This window comes from Oxyura jamaicensis, chromosome 1 (genome assembly GCF_011077185.1).
Source record: "Oxyura jamaicensis isolate SHBP4307 breed ruddy duck chromosome 1, BPBGC_Ojam_1.0, whole genome shotgun sequence".
In the NCBI taxonomy this organism is placed as follows: Eukaryota; Metazoa; Chordata; class Aves; order Anseriformes; family Anatidae; genus Oxyura; species Oxyura jamaicensis.
The window spans coordinates 53,346,719-53,367,225 of NC_048893.1; the positions used below are offsets into that span (position 1 = coordinate 53,346,719).

Genomic DNA, 20,507 nt, shown 5'->3' on the forward strand with positions numbered 1-20,507 from the left:
AGGGCTTTTCACAGCCCTGCTGTGTTCGGCCTCCACGCAGGCAGGGAGGACAGGAGGCTTTGGGCACAAGCTTGTGCCAGTCATTAGGGAGCTTCGGTGAGACTGGGAGTGGGAGGATGACTCGGGAACGGGGAGGAACAGTGGGCAGGGAAGAGGCGAAACCTATTCTGAGCTTTTCTTACGTTCTGCCTCCCCTGTCGCTTGCTGCCCGTGACCACAAAGCCAACGGGGATCTCCTGTGCAGTGGTGCCCGTGTGCGAGGGACCTGAGGATGCTGCAGTAGCACGGGGAAGCTGAGCGAGCCTCCTCGGAGGGCTGGAGGCTGCAGGCTGGAAGGTGTTCTTCTGGCAGGTGGCTGGCTCTGCGGGTGCCAGGGCAGAGGGGGCCGGGTGCTGGGCAGCGATCAATAATTGAAGGAGGCGGTCACATGCCCGTGCTGGCTGTCACAGGATTCCTCTCTCTCCAGAGTCTGGTTACATCCCGGGATCAAGTTCCAGCCTCCCGGCTGGTGAATTATTAAACCCCAGCAGTGCTCCGTTCCCTTTGCACCACGTCCGTGTCTTCCTGCGGTCATACCTCGCCAGTGACAGGCTCCCTCCATCCGTCCAGCTCCGCGGAAGGGCTCCTCAGGACCAGCACAGCGCCTCGCGCTCTCCTTCTCCCCTTCCTCCTCTGCGGGAGAGAGAAAAGGCTCAGGAGATGGACCTGTCCTACAGATCCACCATCTCCATCTATAAGGTGAGTGCTGGCACCGAAGGCTGCGGCTGCCTGCCACGGGGAGACGCCTCGCTGGGAGGAGAGCTGTTTTCTGAGGGAGGCTCCCTGGGGTGGGCAGCCGAGGGCTGGCTCCATCCCGGGGGGCTTGGGCTGTGTTTGGGAGCAGACGGCTGCCAGGAGGGGGGTGTGGTGTGGGTCTTACGGCAGAAACAGGAAGAAATTGGTGATTTGGGGACGGAGCATGTTTCTGAAGGGTCGCACGCCTTGGTTGCTGGTAGGAAGCACTAATTCGGTTGGCTGTTTTCCCCCTTGCTGCAAAGAGCAGTCTGATCCCACTAACTCTTCCCTGGGCACACCGGTGCTGCAGAAAGGTGGTGAGGGCCGGGAGTAGGGGAAATTCCTTATCCCAGCCTCTGGTCTGCTATCCCGTAAGCAATAAAACCCTCTGATAAATACAGCAAATAAAAACAGAGAGGTCGATTCGCAGCAGTCCATCCCTTCTCTTATCAGCCTGCTGAGGCTGGCAGTGCACCAGATCGTGGCCAGGATAAAGTTGTGTTCGTGGCTGAGCAATAAGTGGTGGCCTTCACCCAGGCACACTCGGGGGTCAGGGATAAGGCTGCTCACACGTCCCCTCGCTGTTACCCCCCCCGTCTGCAGCCGTTGTGGAGCACGGGGCCCTAGGAGAAAGGTGACAACTGCAGGTGACAGCTTGGTGCTCCAGCAGGCTGCCTTCCCCTCTGGCACTGCTCCTCTCCTGGCTTGCTGGAGGCAATGCAGGGCAGCAGAAAGCCCAAGCTGCTATGACGCAGGGAGCTGACTTTGTGCACAGCTGTAAACCAGCACGGCCATCCAGCGTGGTGCCTGGGCAAGACCTGAGTCCCTGCTGCACCCAGCTGAGCCACAGCGGGAGGGCATCCACCTGCTGGGCTCTCTGGGGCACGGGGAAGACCAAAATTAAGATGCTTTTGTCTGCCTACAGACCATACTGGAGCAGTTCAACCCCGCTCTGGAGAACCTGGTGTACCTGGGGAACAACTACCTGCGTGCTTTCCACGGTGAGTGGGGTCCTGCACGGCCCAGGCTCCACATCGTGCTGCTTCCTCTGTCCTGGGGGTTTGCTGTGCATTCGGAGTGGACTGTTGGTCTCCCCTGTGGCATGTCCTGAGCTTTTCTCCTGCTCTGGGGTGCGATTCAGTTAGTAGGCACAGAAGGGGAAAGACCTGTAGGGAAGGTATAGGGTTGGATGTCTTGAGCAGTGCTTGCTGGGGCCGGTGATGACGGGAAGGCAGGTGGGATCCTTACTACCCCTCTCCTCTCCACACAGCACTATCCAAAGCAGCTGAAGTCTATTTTAAGGCGATTGAGAAGATTGGGGAGCAAGCACTGCAGAGCTCCACCTCACACAAGCTGGGTAAGGCTCTCCCACTTAGCATCCTCTGCACCGCGAGGTGCCACCGCTGAAGGTTTAGGCTTTCCTCAGTAGCTGGTCCCTTTCCAGGTCTTGGGGGGAGGAAGACAGATCCTGTAAATGATGTACCACAGTGCCAGGCCCTGTTAAAGCAGTGACAATCAAACTTGTGGTATATCTTTGAATATCCATCCCCTTGGCAAGGACCCTTGGTCATGGACCTGTAATGGAAACGAGTCCTTGCTGAGGCATCCTGCCCTGACAGTTGAATTTTCCATCCTGGAAGAACCATTTTTCTCCTTGCAGCTTTGAGGAGAAAACTTGAGGGCACAGACCCACACGAGCTGTTGGGATGTTGTCTTGCTGAGCCCGAAGCTGGCTGAAATGGCAACACTGGGCTGCGGGGCTTACACTCAGTACTACAAATAATTCTGCAGCCTAACGATGGCTGATAAAAACACGCCGAGGGGTGCTGAGCACTGGTCCTGCAGCCTCCTGGGCTGTAGCAGCCCGGAGTAGGCAGTAACCGGTGCCTGGGGAGAGGAGGATGAGCTGAGCCCCGGGGAGGAAGGCTGCCAGCCTCCGAGGGTGCAGAGAGCAGCGCCCTGCGATAGCTGTTGGACTTTCACACCCACCTATCGGCCGCGGTGGCACGCTGCTGCTCTGCCTCCCTGGGTGTGCCAGGAAATGGCCACAGGGTTTTTCTACCCTCTCCTGTCTCTCTCCCTCTCTGAAGGTGAAATCCTGATGCAGATGTCGGACACGCAGAGGCTCCTGACCTCCGATTTGGAAGTCGTGGTGAGTGTTTTTCCTGGGGGTTGGTTCAAGTCAGGGAAAGAAGGGACTTCCCACCCTGCAGCTCGCTGGCGTTTGCCCAGTTTGCTCCATCTCCTTCCCTCTCACGTGCCTGCTGCCAGGTGCTGCCTCCCTGCTGTCCCCGCTGCACGTGGTCGAGGCATGTTGCAGAGCTGCCATGGCTGGAGCCTGGCTTCATTCCCTTCTCGGTGCTGTTTGTGAGCTGCCACCGCAAGCAGGGGATGCTAACCTGGTGGTCTGGGCTGGTGGTCCGGAGGTGCTGGTTGCGCACCCTGGCCTCTTTTTGGGGCCTGGTGGCAAGAGGGTCACTGGTTCTGCGAGACAACCCAAACCACAGAGTCTGTATGTGGATGGGCAGAGGGTGATGGCTCCTTCGCCTCCTGCAGGCTCAGACTTTCCACGTGGACCTGCTGCAGCACATGGAGAAGAACACCAAAATGGACGTGCAGTTCATCAGTGTGAGTGCTGAAATCCCTTCCACGCCTCGGCCCTGTTTGTTTCCCTCTCTCTGCCACCCGAGACATCTTGCTTGAGCTCCTGAGGTGTTTCTTCAGTAGGACTTAGGGGGCCTTACCTTCTTCTCCTCTCATGGACCAACCCAGCTCCTGAGTGCGGCAGCTGATAGAGGGCTAATGAGGGCAGGCAGCTCTTCTCCTTCGTGGGGAAGTGGGACTTGCTGAGTGCTTCCACAGGGTTGAAAGATTTGGCATCCCAAAGCAGAGTTCCCAGCTTCTCCAAACCCCAGCCTCTGCGTGGGTTTGGGTCCTGTGCCACTGTGGCCTGGTGGTGTCATGGCAGGAGACACAGGCCCTGGGGCTTGCTCCCACTGAGCTGGGTGCCAGTTCTCGCTCATGGCATCCTGAGATTCACCAGGAGCTGAAAATAAAAGGAAAGTCAAAGGAAGAAAGGGGACTGGGCTTTTTATAGGAGGTTCAGGTGAAGCCTGATTTCAGGGGGGCTCAGATGGACCCACCAGAGCAGGACTCTTAGTGCACCACAGCGTGGCCGGGTCTCTGGTTCCTCACCGTGCCTGCTTTCTCCCCGGCAGGAGAGCCAGAAGCAGTACGAGCTGGAGTACCGACGCAGAGCCACCAACCTGGATAAGTGCATGGCAGAGCTGTGGAGAATGGAGAGGGCTCGTGATAAAAACGCCTGGGAGATGAAGGTGAGAAGTGATTGCAGGAAGGAGACTTGATTTCTCTGAAACCAGGGCTGATTTCTGAGCAGCGCTGCCCTTCCTGAAGAGCCAAGGGGTTGTCCCTGATGTTCAAAAGGCAGCAGGCTTATCAGGAAAGGAGGCACCTCCTTTCCTACAGGGTGCTGCTGACCTGTGGTCCCCAGTCTTGCAAGACCTGACAAGCTCTTGCCTCATTTAGCAAGCCTCAGGGTGCAAGGAGCTGGTCCTTGGCACTCGGCTCTAGTTCCTCTGTGGGGCTCCAGCAGTGCACTGGGAAGCTGGGGACACAACCCCACATTTCAGTGCTTCCCCTCCCAAATGTGTGTGAGTCCACTGCCAGATTTGGGCTGATCTCTTCCTCCTTGTTTCCCCTGTGGCCCAGGAGAATGTGATGCGGCTGCGCTCGGAGATGCAGGCCTTCGTCTCTGAGAGCCAGCGGGAGGCTGAGCTGGAGGAGAAGCGGCGCTACCGCTTCCTGGCCGAAAAGCACCAGATCCTCTACAACACTCTCCTCCAGTTCTACAGCAGGGTACGGCCCCGGGGAGCAGAGCTGGGTGGGCATGCAGGCAGGAGGGAGCCAGGGCTGAGCTGTCCCTTGGCTAAAGCACGGATCGGGCAGGGACCAGGCTGACTCCTCCTCTACCTGTTCTGCCCTGTCCACCACCGCCTCTTTTCTCTTTTACCAGGCCCGGGGCATGATCCAGACCAAGGCCCCGCAGTGGAAGGAGCAGCTGGAGGCCAGCCGCAACCCCTCAAACAGCCACGCTCAAGGCCTCCTCGCAGCCTCCCACAGCCAGGGGTATCCATCGGGCCGGCTCACCCCCACACACCTGGAGACGGTGAGGAGCACGGGGACAGCCTTCGCTGTCCTGTGGCGAGGCTGCACTGCTCCTTCTGGGCTGCAGGGAACGGCCAGTTTTTGGCCCGCTTGGTGCCTCTCCATGGCCTTTCCTGGCCAAGATGAGGGAAGACTGTGCATGGGTTGTGGTGGGGAAATGTGCTGGGTTCTGCTTTCTGAGAGGGATGGGGTGTCTTTTGCTTGACACAGCCTCTGTGGATACGTGCTCAGCCTCCTTTCCTTCCAACAGCTCCAGAAACCCCTTGGGGACTTTACTTCTTCCATGACTGGGAGCAGATCCAGCATCTTCTCTCAGGAGCCAGAAATGAAGATGTCGCCGCAACCAGAGCTCTCCAGGCGGCCGCTGCAGAGGACACCATCGGCCAGTATGACCCATGTCTGGGAGCAGTGCCACGGGGAGACACGGTGGTTGGGCCTCTTGCGGAACAGGGTCGGGCTCAGGAGGGGACCATAACTATCAGACCACAGGTCCTCGGCCACATCCCTGGGCGTGGTGAGAGGACAATGAACGTGGGAGCTGGGGAGGACAAGGCTGAATGAAGTGGGGATGAACTCAGCCTTCAGAGTGGAGTTCATCCAGGACTCGCCTGCTTTTCATTCATCACAAGTTTCAGCTTAAAGCCTTTAAAAAAAATGGGGTAGGGGGAGGGAAAAATGACACAAACTCTCAACTGCTGCAGCAGAGTCAGGAAGGGGGCCGTCTGCCCGACATTGCAGCAGGCTGTACCTGTGCCTGAGATGAGGCCAAAGAAGACACAGCACTGGTCCCCTCGAGGTGGTGTGGGTCTTGCAGGAGGATGCTGAGCTCCATCCAGACCCCTCTCATGCCTCCCCGCAGGTTTGCTCCCTACCGGCCGCATCTCCCGCTCCGGTTCCTTCGGCGAGGCCAGCAGCAGCAGTGAGGGCAGGCGGAAGAGCGGCATGGTGAGGGTGCAGGCCATTGTGCCTCACACGACGGGGACCAACCGGACCCTGCTGCGCTTCGACCCCGGGGATGTTATCATGGTGCTGATGCCAGAAGCACAGAATGGCTGGCTGTACGGCAAGCTGGAGGGCTCGTCCACGTACGTGAGAGCTTGGTGCAGTCAATGGGCTTGGTGGCTTGCTCGCCACCTCTCCTGTGCCATGTCCCCAGCCTGCTTGAGCAGGAGAAGTGGTGGGGCAGGGCGAGGGTGGATGTGCTGCCTGGGAAGGCTCCAGGATAGGGGAGCCAGGGACCTGGTGACGCGTCCTGGCTTGCATGGCTGAGTGATTCCTTCCATGGGAGCCAGCTGAGGACCGTGAACTGCAGGAGTTACCTGAGAGGCCTGATGTTTCTCAGCTCCAATGCAGACAGGGCATGGAAAATGCTGCACCCAGCGCTTACTGAATTACTACTCCCTGCGGTGCTGCTGGCTGACACCTGTTGGCAAAGCCTGCCCTCTTTCGCATGGGGTCCATGCCCCGTGCTCTGCTGGCAAGGTCACTCGGATGAAGACAGGCAAGCACAGTGCCCTTCTTTTAGTGGGGTTCTGGGGCAGAACTGCTTTGACCTGGGGAGAAGAGGATTGCCACAGGCTGCCTTGCATGCTGTCCTTGGCTTCCTTGTGATTGCTCTCAGTCAGAGCGTCTCTTCCTGGATTGTGCCAGTCCTTCTCCCAGGAGCAGTGATTTTGCATAGCCTCTGAGATAAGCGAGCCCAGCGCCAAGCAGGAGTGGTGATACCACGGCTCCATGGCTTCCCAAGGACTGCCTTGCCATAAGCCCATGCTCCACCTAGAGGCGAAAGGATCGCTGAACCCTATCGCACGTGGTAGCTGCAGCCGCAGGGGCTCGGCCGATGTCTGGGATGGGTGTAGATAGGTGTGCTGGGCAGCTGGATCTAAAGCACAAACCATGGTTTGCCTGGAGCTCATTTATCTCTGTTTCTGTGGCCTAGATGCGGCTGGTTCCCTGAAACTTATGTCAAGCCTCTGGATGATGTGAGGGATGTGGAGGAGCCACCCATCAGGTAGGAGGAGGGCAATTGGCTGGGCAGAAGATAAAGTGCCTCCATGTAGGTCTTTCACACCAGTGCCTGTTTTGGGTGCTCCCAGTGGAGACCTTCAGTTTGCTGAGAGCCTCACTGTGCGCTGAGATCTCACATACTTACTCTAGGTGACTCCGCTAACACGTGCAATATTTTCTAAAAGGAGACTGGGCCATTCCAAGCCACATATATTCTCCAAAGATATCCCATGGACATGTGTGGCTAACACCTGTGCTTCTCCCCATTCCTTGCTCCTTGACTACCCCTGCATTGTCTTCTCTTCTTGCTCAGGTCCTTCCCGCTCCGCAGCAGTCACAGCATGGATGACATCCTGGACCGTCCCAGCGTTTCTTCCTCTAACACTCACTGGCCTGCTGCTGCCCAGGCTGCTGTGCCAAAACCTCCTCCCCCACCGGTGGCTGCCAGCAGCCACCAGAGCGGGCTGGTGACCTCGGCTGGTTCAGGCTCCAAGGTGAGTGCAGGAGGGCTGGCTGGTGTGTGTGGAGCAGGGTATGTCTTTCCGTCGGTGCTGACTTCCATCCTTTTCTGCGGAGGCCTGTTAAGAAGGATGACGTACACAGATGTAAGAGTGCACCCTCGTCCTTTTCTAAGCTAAGGCATCTTGTTAGCACTGGCCTTTCTCAACCAATCTGTCCCCATGCAACCATGTCCTGTCAGCTTTGTGTGTGCAGATCCTCGGTGCCTGGATTTCCTCCCTCAGGGATCACCTTTGTGCCCCTGCCTTTCTCATTTCTCTCTTTTTGCTCACCAGGGCCCCTTCAGTTCACTCCTTTTCTCCATGACCTCCCAGCCTGATTTCTGGTGGCTCCGGGGCAGCACCTCTTTCTGCTAACAGTAGGACCATGGAGTGATCAGGCTGGGCTGGAAGTGGGTGACCAGCTAACAGAGATGCCATCCTTCTTCTCCCTTCAGTGAATGGGGAGCAGCTTCATATGGCTCCTCTTCCAAATTCAAGCAAGGGTTGGATTAAAATCACAGGTGGGACAGGCAAACAGCTAGAGGTAAAGGCTGAGAGCACAGCCTTTTTGGAGAGCCTTAGAACAAGGAATCTCCAACCCGTGGCTCATGGATGGCATACTGGAAAGGAAACCCTCCACTTATGCTGCTTCCAGCTGTGGGGAATTGACTGGTGAGGACAGTCAAAGTTAAAGGTGAGGACAGTGTAAAGTGAGGACCTATGATTAGGAGACTGAAGAATAGTGCTGTCCTCAGGGTGCTTCTTGCTCAGTCTCAGGAGGCTGGGAAGCCTCGTCATGATGCAACATTTAACTTTTTTTCCCCTTCATGACCTGCTCTGTGGTTTCAGGAAGCCTCAGGCTGCACAACGTGGATGTGAATGGGCTCTGCAGCCTATGATCCCAAGGCCACTGGTTTCCAGCCAGCCCCAGGGCTAGTGTGTAGGGATAGACCTGGGACTGAACAATTAAATGTGTGGAGCACTTATAGTATGGTGGCAGAGCAATTTAAACCCATTCAAAGTTTTGAAATGAAAAGCCTTGCTCTAAGCTTCTGCCCAGGACATCCTCCTGTTGAGCCAGGAGCAAATAAAACCTTGTTTGTCTTCCCAGCTGGAACACAGATAGCCACACTTGGCTTTCTTGTTTGCCACCAGATACAGAAACTGGTGAGCTTTATCGGGCCATTACAATTGTCACTGATCCTTCACTATCTGCTGACCAAAGATAAGGGCCATAGGGCCTAGCTCCATCTTTTTCCACCAGGTTGGTTCACTTTTGAGCAGTATGTGGTGTAGGGTAGGGTACAGCACTCCAGCTCTTGAGTTCCCTGAAAGTGCAGGGAGCATGAGTGCATTGGCAATAAATTCTTTGCCAGGATGGGTGGGCAACATGAGGGGGCATCTCTGGCTGTGCTGGCAGGGTGGAATGTAGATCAGACTGTCCCTGTTTGCTGTGCTCTTCAGACGTAACACTTAGGGAATCTGAGGCATCTCCTTTCTTCCCCAAGACAAAAGGAGGTGTCCATAAGGAACCTGTGTAGGGACAACCCCCCAACACAGAAACTGAATGAATAAGGAGTCAGAGCCCTGCTAACAGGACTTAGGCTCCTAACTTAATCAAGTGTTTTGTGTAATCTTCCCCTGTGTGTGCAGTGTCCCCTGCTCAATTTTTTTCTCTCCATTCCCCTCCCCACCCCACATCACTCACTTGCCTTTCTTTTCATTGCAGAAATCAGGAGTATTTGACCAGCCCCCTGAACTCTTCCCACGGTGAGTGAGACATGGGGTTGCACTCTGGAATCATCAGACAGGGTGGCATTGTTAGAATACTATTATTATTTAATCTTTTGGGTTATCAAACATGGAAAGAACAAGGAATTGACTGGAGGAAGCAATGCATAACTCATCTGCCACGTCAGAAGGGAGAGGAGGGCCGCTCTGGTCTTTGCTGCCTAGTAAGGCTATCTCCTGCCCCTAGTAGTATTAGGTGGGAGCTGAGCACTCTGACAAGAGGGCCAAACCAGATGGCATGCTCCTTCCCATCCAGAGCATGGAGCTGAATCATTTATGCAGTGCTGCCTGCGTGGAAAGGACTGAGGGGACATAAGGGACATGGCTTTTAGCTTTGATGAGCCAGGTCCATGGATATGAGGCTTGCCGTAATTTCCCCCTGCAGCCAGGTTGGTGTCTCCATGTTTCCAGCATGGTGCTGTGACCACTTTCTTCTCCCTGCTTGCTTTGGAGGGTTAGGGTCAGGAGCATAGAGTGCTACCACAACGGACAGACTTATGTTAGTGTGCTTCCTTTATCATATGGAAGAGCGAGGGTGAGGATAAGCCCTAAGGAGAGCTTGAGGAACTACATGGGAACCTGCAGCAGGGGCTGCTAAAGAGGGAGAAAACGCACTCAGCAGCCAGCTTTGCTCCAGCCACCTCCTTGGCATGGAGGTGTTGTTCTGGCAACACTGAACAGCCCTTTCTTGGTCAGCAGGTCCCCTGCACGGTCTTTCCAAATTATCTGATGGTTGCCTGTCTTCTTCCCCCTTCCAGAGGTACCAACCCCTTTGCCACAGTCAAGCTGCGTCCCACGGTCACCAACGACCGCTCGGCACCCATCATCCGATGAAGCGGTGCTGCGGACAGCCAAGAATTCCAGCAGGGAAGAGGAAGGCATAACAGTGATGGGCTGCAACGCCAGCAGGGCAGAGACCTCATGCTACCATCCACAGAGTGACTTTTCTCTATCCCTCTCTTCCCTCTGGGATGTGGGGATCCGTCTCTCCTGGCTGTCTGTCATGCTGTAGCCAGCAGCATGCCCCTGCTGCTCTCTTCGGATTGCCCCCCTCCCTCGTGTGATTACTGTACTTGAGTGGGAGAAGCCTGGCGTTACTGATGCTGGTGGCCTGGGAGAGGGGATGCTGATGGTCTGGAAGGAGGAGAAGGACACTTGCTAGACCATTCCTTCGTTGCTAAAAAAAATGAACCCCAAAGGGAGGTGGCCACCAGAAAGCTTCCAGCAACATGGTCCGGCTGAAGGGCTCTTGGCCCCTTTGGCAGCCATGTTCACGGTGGAGCCACCTGCCTTTCCCTGCCTCCGTCTGACCCCTGCCCTTGCTGGGCAGCCCCTGGGCACAGCAGGGGGAAGTGATGGAGCCCAGCACCACTGCCCTGCTTTTCCACCCGATGTCCTATGGACAAAGCATTTGTAAATAAAACGGATAACGCTTCTTCCATTGCTGTCCCAGCAGCCCGGCCTTCCCCTTGGTCAGAGGCCATGGGGGGAGGAGGATGTGTGACCCCACCAGCAATGGGGGGCTGCTTGAGCCCCCCATTGAGCCCCCACCAGCTGGCCCCATGTCTGGTGCCACTGGAGGGCAGCCTCCACCCGGCCTCCATGCCTGGGTGGGCCTCAGGTGGGAGTTCAAGGCCTGGCGGCCATCTTCTCACCCACCGCCAGGCCCCGCCACCATGCCACACAAACAGGCGGCATGAGCCCTAGGTGCAGCGAGGGAGGGAGCGCGAGCGGCGGCCCTGGCTTGAGCCGATTAGCCTTATTAATAGAAATTAAACCCCGGCTGCAAGTGCTGCCAAGCCCCCGTGGGCCCCATGTGTGCCCCGTTCCCTGCCGCACGGCAGGATGGGGCATGGGGGCTAAGAGGCTTGGGGGGATTAACATGTGGGCCCCAAAAACCTGCCCCCCCAGCATGCAAGGAAATGGGTTTCCATGTACGTAGCTGGGACTGGCTCGTCCCCAGAGGCGGTTGAGTGGCAGCCATGCAGGGGGGTTGTTTTGGGGGTTTAATGAGCTGCTGGGGGTGTGCTGGATCCAGCGGCTCTTCCAGCTGTGAAGGATGGTGATCACTTTGCTGCTCCAGCTCAGCTTCTCTCTCTGCTGGACACATGCCCCTCAGCCTTGCCCATGCTGCTGCAAAACCATGAGCATGGAAGAAGCGCTAGGGCCTGGGGAGACTGTGAAAAGCAGCCCCATCCCCAGTTTTACCCCTTAGTAAAGCATGGTCTACTACTACTCCCCTCCCCGTACCCTCTCTCCCAGCTCAGCCCATCACCAGCACTGCTTCTTCTTCCCTTGTCCCCTCCAAACCTGCCCTGCTCTGCTGGGGGAGAGATGAGGAGCCCCCCAGCCGGCTGCGGGATTACCGGGGGATTCAGGCAGCCACCTCCTCCCCATTGGCTGGAAAAGCCTCTTAAAAGTGGAGAAGTGCTTTCTGCCCGCTCAGCACCTGCCGGTCTTTGCTGACCTGAAGCCATAAGCAGCTGCTGACCCACATCCACCCTGCCCGCACCCACCTGCGGGAGGCAAGGGGGTCCCCTGCGTGGGGCGTCCCCTCCGGCTTGGCCGTGGGTGGCTTTGCAGAGGGCGGCATCAGAGCTGGAGGAAAGCAGGCTGAGAGGGGGATTAGCTCTCCAGCAAGGACGTGGCTGCCCTGAAGGAAGGAGCGGGGCACGGGAGACTGCTCGGAGGGTGCTGGGTTCCTGCAGACATCGCTCCATGCCTTGCTGACGGCGTGCCCACCATGGAGCAAAGAGCCAGCAGGGCCATCTGAGTGGGCACCCTCATCCAGAGCCAGGGATTGCCAGCCAGACCCATCCCCTCACCTCGGGGACTCAGCCTGCGCTCGGGTGGTCTTTGCACAGGTCAGTGGCACAGTGGGAAGTGTACATCTGAGTCGAAAGGACAACTTTTTGAAGACCTTTTCTAATTTAATTCTCTAGCAAATGCTTTTCCAGGGTGACGGTGGGCTGGGGAGGCTGGTGGCATGAATCATGGCCTTTTGCATTTAATTTATTGAACCTTCCCCACACCATCCATTCTCCACTGAGGCAGCAGGAGACATCCTCGCATTCACGTGGACCCTCCTGTGCAGCTGCCTGGCACAGAGGGGCTTTGCTGGACATTGTTGTGCACCAGCTTTTCTGTGTGCATCCAGGCACCGGCAGTCAAGGCTGAACCTGCAGGGGTCTTTGCCCTCTTGGTCTGGGTTTGTGACTTCTGGTGTTGGTGCAAGTCTTCTAGCATCTACCTGCTGCTTGATCTGTAGCAGTGCTCACCACGGGCCTGCCTGCATGTGATGCCCAGGGGAAAGGATGCTGCCTGTGCTGATGAGCTTTTACGGGTGGCTGAACTTACGTGTGATATTTTTAACCACGAATAAAGCTCCTTAACCGAGGAGAAAATAATAGCAAGCTGTAGCATATGCAGAGGCAGGTGCAGGGTACACGGTGTGACCATCGTGTGCAGCCGTGAGCAGAGGAGCCTGCATATGCACCGCAGTGTTAGGAGCGAGGCAGCTCTGAACCGCCTGGCTCAGAGCTGGGATAAAGCCCCAGCAGAGCTGAGCTGCGGCACATTGGCCTTGGAGGGAGCTCCACGGGTGAGCTTCTCTGGTGCACCTCGTCTTCGTCAGCTGGCTCTGAGCTGCAGTCAGGTAAATGCCCTTTCCTACCTTGCTGTATAGTTGTGCTGCAGTGAAAAGGTGGCTCCTGCAGGTACCCATCCAGCCCTAGACTTGAGCAGTGACCATATATATTTGTCTAAAGCTCTCTTCAAAGTCATATGCTGTTGATTCATCACTGACAGAAGATACTATGAAAATCTCTGAGGGGCATTCCACAGGTAGCCAAATGTTTTCTTGCTCTGAAGATGAGGATGTTTACAGGGAGAAAAGGGATGAATTGCAGCGGTCTGATTAATTGATTTGCAGTGCAGGACAAGAACAAGAAGAGTGAGGCTGGGAGAGGGGCTCAAACAAAAAGGATTGGGGTACGTTTGGTGGCAGTCGCTCTTATTTGAGGTGCAGCGGATGGAGTGGTTGAGGACCAGCACTGACTGTGACATTGCTGTGTTTTGGCAGTGGGTTACATTTTGGATGGCTGTAAGTAGCTGGGCAGTCAGGTGGAGCTGGGAGAGGAGCAGCAGGCAGGTAAGGGCTGAAGCTGAGCGAGGCTGTGTTCAGTCTGGCTGTACTGGTGCCAGTGGTCAGAACATCAGAAAGGGCAAGGGGGGAAATGTATGGCTGTCTGGAGAGTGTATCTTCCTTGCAGCCTGCTCTCAATTCATGCCTCTTCCCCTTTCCATGATCCTTGAGACTTGGGTTGGTGGGGAGAGACAAAAGGAGCCTGCATTGGCCTTTAGGTTCTGCCTGAACCTGCTAGGGAAGTGCCACCCAGAAGAGCTGCCTCAATCCATGCTCACAGGCAGATCCTGCTCTCTTTTCTGTGGCTGAAGGTTGTGGAGGATGCCTGGGTGCTGCCATGATCAACCCCTCCATTGTCTGTCTAAAAAAACATTGGCCAAGACTATTTTGTGTCAAAGCACTTGTGTGCAGATGCTTTCTAACACCTATCTGATGCTACTGGGGAGCAACTATAATCAAAGATTGGTGACAATTTTGTGTACAGGTGTGAAAATAAGCCTGAGAGCCCAAGAAACTGAGGCCAGTGGTACTGCTCAGTGCTGGAAGGGGTACGGCAGAGACCTGGTACCTAGTAGAGAAATACAAAAAACACACCCAGAGCAGCCAAGTGGAGCAAAATTCTTGGGCAGCTTAGGAGTCCTGAGAGCAACTCACAAGACATCCCCTCTAATTCCCTCCTTCTCCCCCCTTCAGCTTTGTTCCGGCCCCTCCGGGTAGGTACAGAGCCCTAATCTCTCTGGCATGCAAATAAACATCACCACCGGTTTGTCATGCTCTCCCCCTTCACCCATTTCCCAAATCTGGCCCCATGCAGCAGGGAAGAGAAGGGAAGGGAAGGGAAGATGAGGGCTGTGTGCTGAGGAAAGCGGGGTGAATGGACCTCCTGTGCCCCACCACTTCTGCTGTGAAGGTCCTGGTGGGCTCCCAGCTGGAGCAGACCAGAAGGTGAGAGGATCGAAGGCTGACCCCAGGAGCAGAGAGGGGTTCACATTGCCAATTCTGACCTCTCATGGGTCTGCAGGTGAGGCTGAGTTTGGGGTGAGCGTGATGCTGCCGCTCCTGATGCTACCACATCAGCCCCCGTGGCTCGGTGACCCTGCTTGGCTGCCTCTGATACGGAGCCTTGCAGTAACTGTTTGCCTGCTGTGCTCTTCTCTTCTTGCAGCACCTGGAGAGCTCGCTCTCTGTCTCCCCACTGCCTCCCGGCCTGCCTTTCCCCACCCAGGCTAGACGATGGGGAGAGCTGACCCAGAGGAAGGGCAGCTCCCAGCTCCCGTGAAGCCCCCGGATGGCGGCTGGGGCTGGATCGTGCTCTTCGGCTGCTTTGTGATCACTGGCTTCTCCTATGCCTTCCCAAAAGCCGTCAGTGTCTACTTCAAGGAGCTCATGAAAGATTTCCACGTGGGCTACAGTGACACAGCCTGGATCTCCTCCATCATGCTGGCCATGCTCTATGGGACAGGTGATGCTTGGATACACTTCCCCCTGCCCAGTCTGTGCTTTCCCCTGTCCTGCTAGAGGCCCAGTCTGTGTCCCCAGGGGCTGTCCTCATGTTCACTGGCCTGGTCATGAACCAATGTTCATGATTTCCCCACCTCTTCTCTTCTAGAAGTGTGGCTCATTGCCTCTCCCTGTCTCCTCTGCCCCAGCAGCCCTCGAGGGTCGTCCCACCTGCCTCTTAGCCAGTTAACATGGGGTTTTCTCCCGGTGCTGAAGCACTCTTCCTATCACACCAAGCCCCTTCTCGTTCCCAGAGAACAGGGGGGTGAAGGCAGGGCAGAGCAGAGGACTCCACACCTCTTGGGCCAGGCCCAAGGGCCATGTATCTAAGCAGCCAAGCAGTGATCTCTGTTATTAGCATTTCATCTTCCCTGGGTGCCCTTCTTGGGCAGGCTGCCCCTTCCCAGATGCCCTGTTTCCTTCTGGTCTCCTACTCTGTCTCCTCTGCTTCCTTCCAGGACCAGTATGCAGCATCATGGTGAACCAGTTTGGCTGCCGGCCTGTGATGCTCATCGGCGGGCTGCTAGCTTCCTCTGGGATGATCCTGGCATCGTTTACCACCAACATCATCGAGCTTTATCTGACAGCTGGCGTGCTGACAGGTGAGAGGCCCAGGAGGAGGGGGAGCAGACTTACCGTATGCCCCCTTCGCGTTACCACGTCTAGCATCAGGTCTCTCCTCACCTCTTCACACCGGCTTACAGGAGGCATCTAGTCTTGCACGTTACACCTGTGGGAGATGTAACTGCTGAATCTAAACAGGCAGGGCATGAGAGAGGGGAGAGGCACAGGAGAAACACAAGTGGTGCCCAGTCATGGCGACTGGGGTGGCATCAGTATAGAGTGGTAGGGGAGGGAGGGAAGGCTTCTGTGTAAGGCACAGGTCCTGTCTAAGCATGGCCACGGGTATCAGAGTCAAATACAGTTCAGCTGGATAGGCTATTAGACCATCTTTTCCAGGGGCAACCCAACAAGATGGAGAAGAAGAGGCTTGTGAGGAACACATGAATCAGGACTAGGACAGTCTTGGATGGGTTTCAGCTTGTTGCAAAACACATCTCACATCCTTGCACTCCCTCTGTCCCTCCTGGCTCTCGCCCTCGTGTAGGTCTGGGTATGGCGCTGAACTTCCAGCCCTCACTGATCATGCTGGGCACCTACTTTGACAAGCGTCGGCCTCTTGCCAATGGACTGGCTGCTGCTGGGAGCCCCGTCTTCCTTTCCTCCCTCTCTCCACTGGGGCAGGTGCTGCTGGAGAAGTTTGGTTGGCGAGGAGGTTTCCTCATCATGGGGGGCCTTCTGCTTAACTGCTGCACTTGTGGGGCAGTCATGAGACCCCTGGATACGGGCATGAAGAGGAAGATGGAGAAGACTCAGGACAAGTATGAAGCCAAGGAGATGCTGCCCATAGGAGGGAAGTCAGAGGAGGGCATCAGCACCACAGATGGAACCAAGAAAGCCAAGAAAGCCAAGAAGAAGCCCAAGAAAGGAAAGAAGCTGTTGGATTTTAGTATCTTCTCCAACCGAGGGTTTATCATTTACACCATCTCGAAGTTCATCCTGGTCTTGGGTCTCTTTGTGCCCCCCATATTGCTGGTCAACTACGCCAAGGACACGGGAGTACCAGACACGGAGGCTGCATTCTTGCTCTCCATCATTGGTTTCATAGACATCTTTGCCCGACCAGCTTGCGGCATGGTGGCGGGGTTGAAGTGGGTCCGCCCTCACGTGGCCTACCTGTTCAGTTTCGCTATGCTCTTCAACGGCCTGACGGACATCTGCAGCGCCAGGGCGAGCAACTACACGGGGCTGGTCATCTTCTGCGTCTTCTTCGGCATCTCCTACGGCATGGTGGGGGCACTGCAGTTTGAGGTGCTGATGGCCATCGTTGGCTCCCAGAAGTTCTCCAGTGCCATCGGGCTGGTCCTGCTTATCGAGGCATTCGCTGTGCTCATTGGTCCCCCCTCTGCAGGTAGGTCTCGTGCTCCTAAACACAGGTGATTGGTTTTGCTTCCATTCCACAGTATGGCAGGTATCAGGCATGGGCAAAGTAGATGAATAAAGGCCCTATTTCTCAATTTCAAATTTCTCCTGGATGCTCTCTGAAGTGAGAGCTCCTGGTCTCTCTCCACCACAACACTGAATCTGATCTGGAGCAGAAAATGTTTCAGATTTTCCTTGGTGTCCATGGCATTTTGATTGATGCTGTGAATAATGATTTCAATTTGTGGTAGCCCCAACCCAAGATGACATGTTGTTTTCAGTCAGAGCTGCCAAAACGGTGTGTAGATCCACCTGATGCATTTGCTGTTACCTTTTGTAAGAGAATTAAGAAACTCATGCTTTCTACACCAGTCTAGTCTACACCATAGTTCCTGTAAGGGATCGTGTAAGGTCCATCCATGCCCTACAGCCTGTAAATATGTTGTTCAATGGGAGAGGGAGCCTTCACCCAAGAGGCTGGCATGGCTTCAGATTAAGTGTCTGATCAGGTCTGAGGAAGTCAAATCATGTCAAAGGCTCACTTCCAAACAAAGTGCAGTTTCCTGCATCTGTGACTTGCGAGGAAAGGTCAGGGACAGACCATGAGCAAATCCCTGGGCAGGAACAAGTCCGTTGCTTCCTGCACTCCCTCCCTTTGGCTGCAGCATGTGGGTTAAAGCCCACCAGTGAAGACCTCTGTGTGAATGAGAGGTTTTCATGTACCACCAGTTCTGAGTGAAGACCCTCTGGATGCTAGGTCATGGCCTGCCTTACAACCTGTTGGCAGTCCCAGGCCAGCGAGCGTCCAAAAATAGATGTCTGGGAGGCAGCTGCAGAGAGACCTTGGGGGGAAAGAAAGATTTGTTTCCTTGCTCTGAGGACTTGGAGCACTTAGTGAAATAACTGCTGAGGAAGCAGGAGGCTATTAGGAAGCAGGAGCCACGTTTATTAAATCCTACAGACTATGTGGCAGTAGGCCAGCTTTGTCAGTGAGCAGGCCCCAGGAGTAAAGGAACCAGAAAGAAAGGGGGAAAAGGAGCAGATGCAAACTGGTGAGTTTTCCATACTGGCCTGCCCTCTCACGTGCTACTTTCACAGAGTTGAAGGCCAAACAGTTTCCTGCATAGGACAGGACGTAAGAGACCACTGCAGCTGAAGTTTTTTCAAGTCAGGGAGCTTCAAGAGTGGGGAGGGAAGACTTGGGTCATTGAGGCAGCACAAGCAGGACATGGAGAACAGGGGTCCCTATTTCCAACACCCTGTACATCACATGTGCCAGTGGGGACACCACTCTGAGCAGTCACGGGGGAAACCTCTCCTCAGTTCTGCCCTGCTTTGGTACTGCGTGAAGCACAAAACAGGACAGAGAAGGTGCAGGGTCACTGAAGAAGGGACCTGGGAGGGCTCCCACCTCCCCACCCCAGGAGGGCCTGCTGGTATGGGAAGCTTGAGGCTCGGGGGAGTGGAAGAAGTGGGTTGAACAAAGTGGCTTTGTTTGGTGTAATCCTCCTGAGCTGCTTCCCCCTCCACCACGGGGCTGAGGGGCTTGCTGTAGGATAAGCTGCACACACGCACGCACGCGCATGCTCCTTGCTCGCTCTCCAGCCTGGGTGAACAGGGCGCATTCATCCGCTGAGGAATTCGCTGTGTGTGAAAGCGGTGGGTGCAGCGCAGCAGGGACCTGGGGTCACATCCGTAGTAAGGAGAACGCAGGACTGGGCCCCATCCCCGTCAGCGGGTGCCAGCCCAACCACAGTAGGGTGGCAGCTCCAGCCCCCCAGGACCGGGAACCCCCCCTCCATTGTCAGCCCCGAGGCATTCAGGAGGTGCAGTCAAAATAAATATCTTTTTTGGCTGAGACATCATCAGGTGTGGGCCCTCTAAGGAAGGCAGGTTCTCAGAGGCTGGTCTTACCTTGGCAAGAAGATGTCCTGTCACAGTGTGACCGCATCACCATTATTCAGCTTTGTCAGAACATGGGAAAACCCCAAACCCACACTCTTATAGTAGCTCCCCTCATGTCACAGCATGAGTTTCAGTTGCCCATGCCCTCACCCAGCTTCCTGCTCTTCCTTTGAGAAATGGGTCCCCAGCCAAATGCAGGTGCTGCCCACCCGTGCTGGGCTTTGTGTATCAGAGCGCTGAGGCAGACACTAACATCTCCATTTCTTCTTGAACCTTCAGGCCGCTTGGTTGACGCCCTCAAGAACTACGAGGTGATCTTCTACCTGGCGGGCTTGGAGGTGGTGCTCTCCGCTCTCTTCCTGGCCGTGGCCACCTACTGCTGCCTCAACCGAGAGAAGAAGACGCCTCCCCCAGAGAAGACCCTGTCGGGGGGTGGTGGTGGGAGCGACACTGAAGAAGCAGAGTCCGACGTGCAGGAAGCTGAGGAGCACAGCAGCGACAACCACCAGCCGGCCCACAGCACCGACAACACCATGGTAGCAGCCAGCGAGGAGGCCAACCATGTGGAGGACGAGCAGAGCGGGGAGGGAGGCAGGTGTCCCGAGGGGGACAGGGAGGTGTTGGCACAAGCTGGCTGCAACGCTGACCAGACGGTGGAGAGGGACAGTTTTTAGCCAGGGCAGAGGAACGGGGACGTAAAATGGCTGGCCTGGTCTGCATGTAACTTGGCCTGGGAGGGGAGGTGGGATGTGGGGTGGAAAAAAAACAAGGCAAAAGCAGGTTTAAGAAGATGGCGAAAGTCTAAGAATAGCGGGTCCTTGTGTACATATGCTCACATACCTACTCAGTGATATACCTACTTGTGTCCTGCATCCGTGCTGGTATAACACAGGCTCAGAGCAGCCCAAGCACCAAAATCTTCCCGCCCACCTCCAAAACAGCCCTGGAAAATGTATTCTGAAGAGGCTGCAAAGGACTCTTCTTTTCCTTCTGCATTGTCATAATACAGCACACTATTAGAGACTCTTTGTAATCAGCTCCGGTACGCTTTGGCCTGGTGTCAGTGTTTCCTCTGTCCCATTCCCACGCTTGGGACAGCACAACCCTGAGAGGCACAGCTCTTGGGAAGACCGAGCTCTTGGAAATGCCACTCTTCCTGGCAGGGATATGCTGTTAGAGGCTGCTGGGGTGCAAAAAAAAGAAGAGGGCACCTCAGAAAGGCGAATGCCACTGGGAGGGTGGCCACAGCATGGAGCTGCGCTGCCAGGAATAGCAGCGGTAGCCGGGGAGGGGTTGGCAGTGCAGGTAAACAACCCGTCCCAAGCGATTATCCACTCAGCGGGAGCAGCACAAGATGTACGTGTTTTCTTTTTAAATAAAGAAAGGCCCCTTACGTAAAAGAATCAAAGGTAAGGCAGAGAGATGGGCTGCGCCCCCGGGGTGCCACAGATGAGGGTGCCGGGGCACATGGTAAGCCAGGCGTGACCCCTTCCCCCTGGCTGCAGAGGTGGATTTCTAGATTCAGAGAGGACAGCCTCCCCTGGCATGCTTAAACTGCTCTTAATCTGCTTTGGGACTGGATCTTTTATAAACACCCCTGGCCAAAGCCTTCTCTTCCGTTTTCCTGAACTGTTTCACCTCAGGGCCCCTATTACTGCATCGAGGGATCAAGAACTCAGAGGAGGGCTGCAAGGAAGGCAGCTCATGGGACAGTCAGA

At 55.7% G+C, this 20,507-nt stretch overlaps 2 protein-coding genes across 3 annotated transcripts; both read left to right on the forward strand.

Annotated features, from left to right (window-relative positions):
- The first annotated feature begins 266 nt into the window (after positions 1-266).
- On the forward strand, positions 267-10,759 carry BAIAP2L2 (BAR/IMD domain containing adaptor protein 2 like 2). Of its 2 annotated transcripts, none has more exons than XM_035339298.1 (14): positions 267-738; positions 1,700-1,775; positions 2,045-2,131; positions 2,865-2,926; positions 3,331-3,402; positions 3,993-4,109; positions 4,504-4,650; positions 4,808-4,960; positions 5,207-5,345; positions 5,819-6,044; positions 6,899-6,970; positions 7,280-7,460; positions 9,196-9,236; positions 10,016-10,759. In XM_035339298.1, exons 1-14 carry the CDS (start codon positions 700-702, stop codon positions 10,089-10,091), a joined length of 1,488 nt encoding a protein of 495 aa, XP_035195189.1. In that variant the 5' UTR covers positions 267-699; the 3' UTR covers positions 10,092-10,759. The 2 variants fall into 2 exon arrangements, with proteins under 2 accessions (XP_035195189.1, XP_035195198.1); XM_035339307.1 differs by having other exon boundaries at positions 5,210-5,345.
- Positions 10,760-12,723: 1,964 nt separating this feature from the next.
- On the forward strand, positions 12,724-19,804 carry SLC16A8 (solute carrier family 16 member 8). The gene is made up of 5 exons (XM_035339285.1): positions 12,724-12,912; positions 14,567-14,863; positions 15,360-15,503; positions 16,010-16,873; positions 19,069-19,804. The coding sequence occupies exons 2-5, from the start codon at positions 14,635-14,637 to the stop codon at positions 19,461-19,463; spliced, it is 1,632 nt and encodes a 543-aa protein (XP_035195176.1). The 5' UTR covers positions 12,724-12,912; positions 14,567-14,634; the 3' UTR covers positions 19,464-19,804.
- The last annotated feature ends 703 nt before the right edge of the window (positions 19,805-20,507 follow it).